Below are 13,142 nucleotides of genomic sequence, written 5' to 3'. Positions count from 1 at the left end.
TTGTGTGTTATTGTCAGAAAAATGCCACAAGAACACGTTAAAAACACCTAAATTAGATGTATGATTTTCACCGGAGTGGGTCTTTAACATCAAATGTTCCTGAAAAGAAACTGTCACCAAAACAAATGGATTACATGAATATATATATATATATATATATATATATATATATATATATATATATATATATATATATATATATATATAGTGTTGGGAGTAACGGTTTACAAAGTAACGAATTACTGTGATTAAATTACTTTTAACTGCATTCCACTGCAGAGTTGAGGATCTGTCAAAGTCCAGACACGCCCTGAATGCTGTAATCACGGCGCCTAAATTCAAAATCTAACGAGAGACTGAGATGCGAGGAGGTTTGTCAGTGTTGGACTCCCGGGACACACAGGTGAGCAGCTACACAGGTGAGCAGCTAGAGACCCGCCCCGCTCAAACACGAGCTCCTTCCTGGAGTCTCATATATTTATTCTTTTGTCCATTCTTCCTCTATTTTTCACTCTTAGCTGCACGTGATCTGTCAACATGAGTTTGTACCTTCACTGTAAATGATTTAAAGTTAATGGTCTGCGCTGAGCAGAAGGGGGAGGAGCGATAGCTAGCAACACCTGCAGCTGGATAGGAAGCGCGCGCGCACGAGGGAGAGACAGATTACAGCAATAAGTTGTTTCACTTTAAATTAAAAATAAATAAATAAAAATGTATCAAGGCAACAGTTTAATGGTAATAGAAGTCATTATTCTTATTACATTTTATCTGAAGTTAATAAATAAAATCAACATTCATAAATAAAAACACATTATTAATAGTAGTAGTTGTAATTCATTATGTCCATAATATTATACACAACAAAACAACCTGAAGAGGCACTTCTAAGCTGAAAGAGATGATTCTTTTTAGTGAAATGAAGTCAGTTCTCTAAAAAGAGCACCATCTCTAGCCCCGCCCCCTACGGTCAGAATGACTTTTTGCATTTGAGGAGGAGAAAGAAACTGCTGGAGGCATTAAACAGTTATTTATGTTTTCAATAGACCCAGTTTGAGATTTAGTATATGTATTCAGATGTAACAGTTTTTCCCACATCTCTCCCTGAGCTGTGGAGATAGCCACATGTTTGAACTCTGTGAACAGGAAGGCCCAAAGCAGGTGGTACCTTCTGAGGAGGCGGGGGTCTCTCGGACCCTCTATGACTCAGGCCATACTGGAGCAGCAGAAACACATAAAGGATGAAGGTGGACAATCATGAAGAATTAGTCAGTGATGAGAGGGAAGCTAAACCCCATGCTGGACCATTGAAACCAGGTTCTGATCCAACATCTCTGTGTTTCCTTTCTGCTCCACAATCAGTTATCCTCCAAAATTCACTCCAATCTGGTTGTTTTACCCTATTGTTCAGTGATGGGATTTCCCCATTTTGTTCTTAAACGGGTCACATCTCTGCTTTTTAGTGGAATCCATCAAATAATATATATATATATATATGTATGTATGTATGTATGTAGTGGTAGCAGACAAGTCTGTTCATGTTCTGGTGAACCTCCACACCAACACCAGCACCCACAAAGATCCCGGTGGTTTCACATGGTTCTGCTGGACGGGAGGAGGCGGTCCACAGGCTGCGCTGCTCTGCGCAGTCAGCCAGTAAGTCAGTCAGTCGCTCTTCCCTCCTCACAGACGCAGCCCGCCCTGTGTCTGATCTCACACTGTTTGGTCAAGTGACTGTTTTTTTTCTGTGAAGTTTGGATTTCCGTGCGTCCAAACCGCGTTTGGATATTTTTGGCGCATTTTACGCACGGCGTTCCTGGTGTGACGCGGCAAAAGAAAATTCATTTTTATTTTTATCTGTCTAATTCTTTGAGAGTGCATTTCGGGTAAGATTTCTCTAATGTATATACTCACTGTAATTTTGATTTAGTGGATAAAATTGGTTTTAATTTTTGAGTTTTTACTAATTCAAGTCATGAGCGCGCCAGAACTTAGGGCTGCCGGGAAATGTGGTTGTAGTGGAATATTTCTATGCTCATTATTTACACTTCTTATATTGATATTTAACTCAAAGAAATAAAAAAAGTAAATTTTATTTCTAATATATATTTATATATGTGTTTAATTCGTTAAGCTTAAACTTTAGTCCAGATGAGTGAATATCTGTTATTTACCTCCTTTGTTTTAAAGTTGTTGGATTTCTGCTGCTCTTTTCTTTGGATCAAATAACACTAAACAAAAGAAACGTTAAATATTTCAAAATCGTTCATTCGAGCCTTTGGAGTTGGAGTTTGGGGTCTTCTGTGTCAGGACATCTCATTCATAATGGATCCCAAAGGACTGAACATGCTGAAAGTCTGCCCAGTCACTGTTCTTTCTGATGTTCAGCCTGGACAGCTGCTGTGAGCGCCCCGAGTGTTTACATTCTCGTGGTCATACTAATACATTAACATACGGGAGACTTTATTTCATCCCTCTGAGTCACGACAGCCCACCACTGACAACTGTGGAGCTGCTCTACTCGCCTCCCCTTTGTTCTGGCCCCTCAGTTTTAGCAAAAGTGGGATCCAGAAGGGTAAACAGTGAAATACCGTGAGGTTTGGTGTTTAATAAAAGCCAGACGTACTGTAGCTCTGATCTGATCTATTCTTTGCTCTGCAGGGACGAAAGTGAAACCAGAAGAGAAGCTCCATTCCAACCTTTTGCAATCCTCAGCTGCTAAGGTCATGTTTTCCAACGCCACTGCCAACTTTGTGCGTCAGATCGACCCGAATGGAAGCCTCATCCACGTGTCCCGGCTGAATGACTCTGACAAACTAGTACCCATGGCGCTGGTGGTCAAGCGTAGCCGCATCTGGGCATGGCAAAGGCCCAAATACCGGCCTACGGACTTCAATCTGAGTCACCTGCTGCAGGGTGACCAGGAGCTTTCACCAGGTAAGCAGAGAGGAGCTGCCCTTATGTCAGATTAGTGCAGCCACAAACGTTTATTATAATAGTCGACTAATCACCAATTGTTTTTTTCTGATTAGTTGACTACTCGGGTCATGCATAAAGTGGATGTAAAACAGACATCTTAACCATCATGAGCTGTAAACTGACTAAAAATTAATTATATTGCTTTGCATTACCTGCAATGATACTAGTGCGAATGCTATAAGCTGAATTTGGCAGCTGAAGATGCTAGTGCTGATAGCTGAAAACGCTAAAATTGGTCGCTAAAAGTATTGAAGTTGAAAATGCTAAAATCACTGAAGCTAATAGCTGAGAATGCTGAAGCTGGTAGGCAGCTAAAATTATTCAAAATTCTGTAAGCTGAAATTGGTCGCTGAAGATGCTAGGTCTTATTGCTGAAGGTGCTGAAATTGATAGCAAAAAATGCTAAAGTTGAAAGCTGAAATCAATGAAGCTGATAGCAAGCTAAAATATTAGCTAAATGCCAAATTAGCCTTAAAAACTGAAAAAAGCCTAAGTTAGTCAAAAAAGCTGGCGTGTAGCTGACATATTAGCTAAACCAAAAATAGCCTAAAAAGCCTAAACTAGCCCAAATATCTTGCTTGTAGAGGAAATATTAGCTTAACTCCAAAATAGTCTAAAAAAATCCTAAATTAGCCAACACGGCTAGCATGTAGCTTAAATATTAGCTTAACTCCAAATTAACCTAGAAAAAAAGGCTAAATTAGCCAAAACGGCTTGGATGTAGCTAAAATATTAGCTTTACTCCACAACACCTTAAAAAGCAAAAAAAACTAAATAAAAAACTAAATTAGCCAAAACAGCTAGAATGTAGCTGACATTTTATGTAAACTCAAAATTACCCTAAAAAACTTAACAAATGGCAAAGTAGTTCAAAAAGCTAGCAGAATTCCATTATAACTTTCAGCTTTACAACACTGACTCCATGTAATATAAAGTAATGACTAATCGATTACTGAAGGGTAGGCTCCGGCACCCCCGCGACCCCGAAAGGGAAGAAGCGGTCAAGAAGATGGATGGATGGACTAATCGATTATTAAATTATACTTTGTGTTGTTTCATCAGGAGTGTCTCAGACGGATTTCCTCACGTATAAGGGGACGTATAGTGATGATAAGTCTGCGGTGTTGGATGTGAAAGCCGGAGGGGCGAATGCTGGACTGGACGGGCAGGGATCGTCCAAGCTTCACTCCAGTTTTGACAACCTGAAGAAAGAGGAAGTGGACGTGAGAAAGCTGCTTTCAGACTCCAGCAACAGGTTCTGTTATTGATGTCATCTGTTCATTCATAAGTTTAGAAATGCCTCTGACGCTCTGAATGCACAAAGACAAGGGCGTCATTGAAGTCATGCCTCCGTTGGATCTGCTCCTGAGTCTTGTGATCGTCATGCTGCTGTTGTTGTTTTGCATCAGGCTGGTGGACATGCAGCATGTGCTGGTGCAGCAGCTGGAGAAGCGAGCAGATGTGCTGGCGGTGGTGAAAGAGCGGATCCTCACCACCAGCCCGTGCTCCGTCACCCTGAGGAGAAAGCAGCAGTGTGGCTTTCACGGCGTTCTCAGCCTGCTAAGCCTACTGGGAAACACTGTCAGGGTTCGCCTCTTTAAGTCACTTTAAAAAGTTCACAAATTTTCAGTTGAATGAAGAGAATGGACGTCACTCATCTAAACCTGTGTCTACTCTCAGGTGTGTGTGAAAGAGCTCAGCAGTGTGGAGATGAACAGTGATGTTTCCTTGGAGATCCCCTCGGGAACGGTCATCGCCTACAGCGTGCTGGAGCTGCAGGTTCAGAAGGACGGACACTACGGTGAGCGTGTGTGGACAAACGAAGCAGAAAGGAGGGAAAGTTTGCTGCACAAACGTCACTTCTCTGTTTTGGTTTGAGTGTCTTTGTCCGTGTGAGTAACCCACGCCTGGAAACACAGAATGTTGAAACTTCTAACCTTCAAAAATATACATCAGGGTTTCCCCTCGTTATTAACCAGCTTATGTTTATTAAAAAAAGGATTATTTTAACAGTAGAAAAAATAGGTTGTTATAATGATGAGGGAAGAGAATAAAATGTGAAATTTTTTGTGTTGAAACTAAATTGTATAGCACGATTATCACAGCTTACATGATTATGAATAAACTGCAAGGCAGAAAACTGTTAATGCAAATACAGAACAATAAAGTTTTTACTCTGTGTGTTTAAAGCCATAAACATTTCAAAGGCAACAGTAAGAAAACTGCATTGATGATACTGCTTCAATTCATTGAGTTTGTGGTGGTATTTTATTCTGAATGATAAATAATTATTAAATATTGCAAATTCTAAGATACAAACCTTTCTTTTAGTATTTGGTCTTAATGCTTTAATATGTTTTTAATTATTTATTTGCTCTATCAGTAGGGTTGGGCACCGATGGGATCTGATGCGGTTCCGGTGCTACCGCGGTTCTTTGGTTTCGGTTCCCTTTCGGTGCTTATTGCGGTACTTCAGTAATAAAAAATAATGCCTTTATCTTCCTAAATCCAAAGCAGAACGGCTTCAAACAAGACTCCCTCCTGCCGTGCAGCTGTGCGCACGTAATATAAAGCATAATATAAAACTCCGTCTTAAATAAACTTAAACGTCCTTGAAATTTTAGCCTGACATTTTATTAAATTAAATCAGGAATGTGGCATTTATTTGCAGTTGTTTTTGGGCAAAAGCAATATTTTATTTCAATAAAATAAGGCGGAAGATAAATGTCAATCACACGGCTGCAAAGCGCAGCAGATGATGACGACCCGCTGTGGTGGTGGGCGGAGCCGAGCCGAGCTTTCTGCTATTAGCAGCCCAACAAGGAGGAAACGATTCATTGATTCATTTTGGGATGGTGCTCCAGCGTTGTTTAAAAATTGCGGAAACTCCACTATTCACAGCGAAAGTCCCGCCCACCGACGTTGCGGAAGCCGACCATCTCGGCGGTTTTATATGAGCCCGCCTACGAACACAAGAAAGTAAATAGATAGGCTGAATCGTAAAAAATCAGAAGGGAGTACAAGTGATTGACATGTCCACAGACAAATGAAACTTCAATGAAATTTGGAACCGAAATCCGGCACCGTTTGCAGCCGCATCTTTCGGTTTCGGTAGAACCGCGCAAATCATAACGGTTCCTACTTGGAACCGAACTTCGGTGCCCAACCCTATCTATCAGACTGAACTACTTCTGAAAAATCTAAATCTAAGATGTTTTACCCTGATAAGATTTTTTTTAATTTTTGTCTAGTAGTATTTGAATAGTGAGCTGATAGTCCTCATCCCGGACGAGCCCCCAATTTATGTTACACCCCTGTCTAGGGGGTTGCAAAAGAATGTAACATAAAGGTTGGGAAAAAAAACAATATAAACATATCAATGGTTCAAAAACTCTCACAAACAAAGATGATGTGGCAATATTCTAACACTGAGATGAAGGTTCCTGTCCCGGACAAGCCCCCAATTGATGTTACACCCCGTTTTAGGGGCTTGAAAGAGGATATAACGTAAAGGAAGAAAAGAAAACAAGTTCAATATACAAGCGACTCAAAAACTCTCACAAACAAAGATGATGAAAATAAAGACATGTAATTGTCCTGAATCACTTTTGGGGTTGTGAGGTTGCTGGAGCCTATCCCAGCTGGGCGAAGGCAGGGTACACCCAGTTTCTGGGACATGTCATTATTTAGGTGAAAAATGCTCGTCCATACTTGCACATCTGGAACATATATTTGAGTCCTAGAAAGCAGAATTTCATGCAATAGAAGTTATTTTTACAGAAATAAAAAAATGTTTTTTCTTGTATATTTATTTGTCTATTATTTCAGATATCTGCTTGCAGCCTGGAAGAATTGGGGGGTTTGCGGATAATCCCGTCCCGATTTCTAGATCATTGCATCATTCCACGGACACAGTCGACGGTTTATGGAACTGGCACAACACTAAAGAGGAAGTGGTTTGGAGTGCACGACAGAATGGTGAGTATGAATGAACTGCACAGGAAGTGTGACAGCTGAAATATTTTAACTAGAAAAGCTTCCCTTTTTGTAGCATTTGATTTCTAAAAGTTTGCAAAAAAAGATTAAAACAGCTGAGAAAAAGACAACAACATGTTTTTGGTTTAAATAAGTTGAGAAAACACATTTAAAAAATTGCATATAATGTTAATTTGGATTTAGGAGCCTCTAACAGGATACTTGACGTAATGAATATCCCACAAAAGCCACATTCTGGGACGATTTACAACACAAACCTCAAAATACCAAAAGGTAGTCATATGAATGACACTGCTCAGTCATACTCTTGAAACTGGACCCAGATTGTTAAAAGAATCCAGGAATCACATGTTATAATTTTAAAGAATGTACTAGTATAATGGTGTAAGAAAATACGTATTTATCACCCACAAGCCTTAAGTAGATCTCATCCTCCATTTGTTACATGTATTAATATCACCTGTTTGGAGTAGTTATCTGTCCACACCCTTAAACAGTCAGGCTGTAACCCCTCCACCAAGACCAAAGAGCTGTCACAGGACACCAGCAGTATAAGGAGCTTGACAAGAAGAGATCAAGAAATGGAGAAATTTTTCGAAAATTGATAAAAGACGAGATCCCTGAAAATCTACCTCCACCTGCATCTCCATAAATGATCTCACCGGATGATCTGAAGAAAATAGACCAGAACTACATGAGACAACTGGTCAATAACCTGAAGAAAGCTGGGACCACAACAACAAAGGTTACTATAGTAACACACAACATCATCGTGGATTTTAATCCTGTAGAGTTTCAAAAATACCCCTGCTTAAAGCAGCACATGTCAAGACTCGTCTAAAGTTCTCCAGAAACCACCTGAATGATCCAGAGGAGGATTGGGAGCATGTCAAACCAAAATGGATCTGAATTTACCACATTAGAAGCGGGAAGAGTGCTGGGTTGTATCTCAGGAACACCGTATTTACTGTGAAGCATGGGAGTGGAAGCATCATGGTTTGGGGCTCCTTTTCTGCATAGGAGACGTTATGACTAATCCATGTTAAGGAAAGGATGAATGGGGCCATATAGTGAGACTAAGGCCAAAGACTCCCTGTCATCAGTGAGAACAGTGAGGTAGGAATATTGCGGGATCTTCCAGCGAGACAATGATTCCAAACTCATCACTTAGGAAACACGGAAGTGACGTTGGTTTTGAAGTGTTCTGGCCAGTTTCTTGACCTTAATCCCATAGAGCAGGGGTGTCAAATTAAATCGCACAAGTTGCCAAAGTCCAAAACACGCCTTAGGTCACGGGCCAAACAGGATAAACATTTATTGAGCACTCTTAAAGTACATTTTTAAAACTTTAACAACTTAACTTTTACACATATTTATAAACTAGATCTATAGCCTGCGATAATGCTAGTGTGAATGCTGTAAGCTGAATTTGGCCACTGAAGATGCTAGTGCTGATAGCTGAAGATGCTGAAATTAATAGCTAAAAACATTGAAGCTGATAGCTGAAAACACTGAAACTAATAGCTAGCTATAATATTAGCTAAATGCTGAATTAATCTAAAAAAACTAGCATGTATCTGAAAAAATACCTAAATTTCAAAATATGCTAAAAAACTGAAAAAAAGCCTAAATTAGCCAAAACAGCTAGTGTGGCAAGGAGAAGGCTGAGCCACACACTAGCATGTAGCTGAAATATTAGCTAAACTGCAAAATAGCTTAAAAAATCTAAGTAGATGCCAAAATAATCCAAAAAAGCTGGCATGGTGCCAATTTTATAAACTTTAAACTGTGACTTTTCTTTTACATATTTATGAATAATAAGAACAGGCAAGAATATTATTCCAGAATAAATCAACTTAAACCTTAGATAACTTTTGGATATTTTACTCTCCATAAACATATATTTTGTCCGAACTATAAAAGTTAGAAATAAGAGCAAGATAACATCAGCCCATTAATAACAATAAAATAAAATGATCTGAAGGGCCAGATAGAATTATCTAGCAGGCCTTGACTTTGACACATGTGCTCTAGAGAATCTACACAGGGAGTAGAAAGTCTGTGTTGTCCAGCAACATCCCCAAAACATCACAGCTCTTGAGAAGCTCTGCAGGGAGGAATGGACCAAAACAGCAGCTACAGTCTAATGCCAGATGAAAACCAACAGAAAACGATTGATGAAAACAATGAAAATCAGGGTTACATTACAAGGTATCAAAGTGCACTTTTATTTTAGAAATAATACTTATTTTCTGCATCATTAGACAAATAAATTATTTTAAAAAGTTAGGTAAAATGAAGAACTCTTGCAGGAAAAAGTCAGTTCAAATCATTAGGATTGAAACCATGTAAAATTACAAAACTGACTTTCAAGGAGGAAACCAACTAACAGTGTTTCCAAACCTGTAGTTGCAGGCCTGCAGAGGGCTGACCTTGCTCCTCTGGCAAAGCTCCCCCAGTCAACGCGATGTCCTTTGCTCAACAAGCTGCAGGAGACTCTGAAGGACAGAGCTGCTCTGTCATATCTCCAGGATGTGGTGAGTTTCCATGGAGGAGATGGTCTCAAATGGATTCAAATTAAAAGGTCAGTACATCAAAAGCCAAATCTACTTGTTCATTTTGTTTCCTTTTTCTAGCTGGAGGAATTGTGCGATGGTGACACAGTGGAAGCCTTAGAGGAGCACTCTGAGATCCAGAGGAAGTCCTCCTTCCTGGACCGGCAGGATTCGGTCTTTCCCGCTGAAGACCTTCACAGTGAAACTGCAAGGCTCAAAGCTCTCTACCAGCTCGTTTGCACAATGGATGGTAAAAGGAAACTTTTCATGCATCAAAGCTACAACTGTTTTTACGTCTACCAACAACACGCCTGCTGCTGCAGATCTTTAGTATTTAATCCTGTTGTGGTCTCTGTCTGCAGAGCTGCCTGATGAAACGCTGGGCCTCCTGAGCGAAAGCCGTCCTGACGTTCTGCTGGGCTTCAGTGAACTGGTTGGTTGATCAATATATTTGGTTGTAAAGATTAGTTTTGTCAACAACTATAAAGTTATATTCAGGTTCAAGTGGGCTCCTCCAATAAAAAGTCTATGACAACACATTCAAAACTTGCAAAACTACGCCAGTTTAAACAATCGTTTTAGGGTTTTAGGTACAGAACCCAAGTTAAACCTTGTTTAAACTTTGACCAATCAGGGACGCGGATTGGGTAGTGACGCATGGAATGGTTTATCTGGTGAACACTGACACAGCGACATTTTTAAACGTTACTAAACAGTAGAAAAGAAATTCCCTCATTCTTTTCCAGTATGAACACTACAGGGATTTGACTCACATTCAAGAACACTTCTAAACAGTAGAAATAGGAGAAGAAGCCCCTCCCTGCTTGTCCAGTGTGAACACCATGGGCATTAGACGCACGTTCAAGAACCCTACCAAATAGTAGAAGAAGAGTCCTCTTCTGCTTGTTCAGTGTGAACACTACAGGTATTTGACTTGCGTTCAAGAATGCTATTAAACAGTATAAAGAGAAGAAGGCCCTCCCTGCTTGTACAGTGTGAGCACCATGGGCATTAAATGCGTTCAAGAATCCTAGTAAACAGAAGAAAGATAAGAAGAAGCCCTTCCCTGCTTGTCCAGTGTAAACATAATGGGCATTTAATGCACGTTCAAGAATCCTAGTAAACAGAAGAAGAAAAATGCCCTCCTGCTTGACTAGTATGAACATACAGGGATTAAACGCGTTCAAGAACACTTCTAAACAGTAGAAATAGAAGAAGAACCCCCTCTCTTTTTGTCCAGTGTGGACACCATGAATGTTAGACGCACGTTCAAGAACGCTACTAAACAGTAAAAGAATAAAAGAAGAATCTCCTTCTGTTTGTCCAGTGTGAACACAACTGGCTTTCGATGTGCATTCAAGAACGCTAGTAAACAGTAGAATGACAAGAAGGGCCTCCCTGCTTGTCCAGTGTGAACACCATGGGCATTTGACGCACGTTCAAGAACGCTACTAAACAGTAGAAGAAAATTCCCCTAGCTTCTTTGACTAGTATGGACACTACAGGTATTCAACATGCGTTCAAGAACGCTAGTAAACAGAAGAAAGATAAGAAGAAGCCCTTCCCTGCTTGTCCAGTGTGAACGCCATAGGTATTTGATGCTCGTTTAAGAATGCTACTAAACAGTAGAAGAAGAATCCACTTCTGTTTGCCTACTGTGAACACTACAAGGATTTGGCATGCGTTCAAGAACGGTAGTAAGCAAAAGAAGCCTCTTTCTGCTTGTCCACTATGAACACTACGTTTTTTTTTTTTTTTTTTACATATGTCAAAAAGCCTAACTTGTGCATAACTTTAGACTATAACTCATCCAGTCAGATATTTTGCAGGACTTACCTTTTATGAAGTGTTGCAAAGCCAGCTGTAGCTTCATGCAAATGATACCATACCACCTTTGAAAAAACACATTTCTTTATTTTTGTTTTGTTTTTAATAACTAGTTTTCCATATTTTTCCAGCTGAGCAGCTTGAAGGGGAGCAGCAGGTCCTTCTCCATCGACTCTCTTCCTGTCCCGCTGCAGGACAACCAGGCCTTCCAGCAGGCCGAGCAGCTTCTCTGCTCCATCGGCGTTGCTTTGAGGAGGGATGCTGACCGGTTCTGGATGGAGACAGGAAGTGAGGATGATGTTCTGCTGTTGCTCCTCAGCTTCAGCATGCACGGTCTGTCGTTGCTCTGTTAGTTGTTGTGTCAAATTTGTTGTTATTTTTCATGTTTTTGTGTATTTTGTTCTGTTTTTGACAGTATAAGCTTTTTCTTTTTTTTTTAGAACCACCGCAATACCCCATTGTTTTAAGTATTGTCAAGTTTTTTTGTTAAACTGAAGTTTTTATCGATTGTTTAAACATATTCATCTATAATGTGTCAGCTTTTTTTTGTATAGTCATGTTAAAAGCTCTTATTCAACTTAAAACAAACTAAGACTGAGGATATATCAACCTTTGAACCTGGGAGTATAACATTTTGTAAGATTTTGTCAAGTTTATTTTATCAAGCATGTGTTACCGTTTATAATATAATGTATTTCTTTATTTTTACTAGAATTTAATGCTTTTATTTGTACAAGTGCTCTTTTAAAAAGCATTTCTAGGTTCTAAAGTGAAGCACTTTTTTATCTTTTATGTTTTTACAATGAAGTTTATTATATAATTGTATGAATTTGTGCTGAAATGAAAAAAAAGTAACTTTTAATCCTTTTTTCCTGAAAAAAAAAGAATTTTCTGTGTTGAAAAGATCACTAAGGTTTGAGAGAACATGTTTGTTTTGTCACTTGGATTATTGAATTTATGCAACCATGCAGATGAAGATGAAGAAAGAAAACTGTGAAAATGATCTACTTTTATATACGTTTGTATAACTATATCTGTCAGTGTTATTTTTGTGAAGGAGTTTAAAAGAAGGACGCTTTATTTTCTATAAAAGGCTACAAATCTTATCCTACCTTCAGAACTTTGTATATTGATTAAACAAATTCAGATCTTTTCATGGTATTCAGACATTTCCATACCTGCAAAAGTGTTTATTGCAGAAATTCAAACTATTTGTCATGTTGTTAAATATTGCTACTACTAACTTTCAAACTACTTGTCTTCAGCTAATTTAATACTAATTATTTTGTCAAGTTTATACATTCGAATGTATTTAGTTAAAACTTTAGAAATCTGTATTCTTCTTCTTGCAGTTTGTTGTTTTTTTTTCAATTATAAATATTCAACAATGTAAAAGAGGAGAAAAAACTTCTGTCTGATTACTTTACAGTTTCTCCCTTTGGTAAATAAAGAACAACATGACAACTAAAAGCTAATCATGTTTTTAAAAAGTTTTTTTAAGATATGAAGAACATGTATGTTGTATTTTTAGGAGGTAAAAATGTGAACAATTCCAACAACCGGAAGCAAAATCTGGTTTCAGGAGCTAAAGTTATTTCAGATAAATCCTTGGCTATGAGTATTTTCTGAAACAATTCCTCTGAATATAATCTTCAAATTCCCAGAATTCGACTGTTGGGTCTTCATACATTCTCAATTATTAAGATAAAAATAATCCTAAAGATAGAAAATATCACCCAAAACTAATCAAGAGACCACTGCTTTGACTGCATGGATTAGATTCAAATC

The 13,142-nt window shown here is 38.9% G+C and overlaps 1 protein-coding gene across 2 annotated transcripts; it reads left to right on the top strand.

The window, feature by feature from the left end:
• Positions 1–213: 213 nt before the first annotated feature.
• LOC112162048 (gasdermin-E) lies at positions 214–13,136 on the top strand. 2 transcript variants are annotated; one of them, XM_024297692.2, is made up of 10 exons: positions 214–419; positions 2,659–2,934; positions 4,039–4,231; positions 4,386–4,563; positions 4,657–4,777; positions 6,805–6,954; positions 9,382–9,509; positions 9,609–9,777; positions 9,890–9,960; positions 11,486–13,136. In XM_024297692.2, the coding sequence occupies exons 1-10, from the start codon at positions 362–364 to the stop codon at positions 11,705–11,707; spliced, it is 1,566 nt and encodes a 521-aa protein (XP_024153460.1). In that variant the 5' UTR covers positions 214–361; the 3' UTR covers positions 11,708–13,136. The 2 variants fall into 2 exon arrangements, with proteins under 2 accessions (XP_024153460.1, XP_024153468.1); XM_024297700.2 differs by lacking the exon at positions 214–419 and adding an exon at positions 1,459–1,883.
• The last annotated feature ends 6 nt before the right edge of the window (positions 13,137–13,142 follow it).

Source organism: Oryzias melastigma, linkage group LG11 (assembly GCF_002922805.2).
Source record: "Oryzias melastigma strain HK-1 linkage group LG11, ASM292280v2, whole genome shotgun sequence".
NCBI classification, from domain to species: domain Eukaryota; kingdom Metazoa; phylum Chordata; class Actinopteri; order Beloniformes; family Adrianichthyidae; genus Oryzias; species Oryzias melastigma.
Note: the sequence above shows the minus strand (reverse complement) of the source record. Positions and strands in the feature narration are given on the sequence as shown.

Bases quoted from the DNA above. Each gene is read 5' to 3' on its own strand.
- LOC112162048 (XM_024297692.2), top strand. From the start codon at position 362: ATGCGAGGAGGTTTGTCAGTGTTGGACTCCCGGGACACACAGGTGAGC. The intron at 2,935-4,038 runs GTAAGCAGAGAG...TTGTTTCATCAG, and splicing joins TGACCAGGAGCTTTCACCAG to GAGTGTCTCAGACGGATTTC. The intron at 4,232-4,385 runs GTTCTGTTATTG...GTTTTGCATCAG, and splicing joins CTTTCAGACTCCAGCAACAG to GCTGGTGGACATGCAGCATG.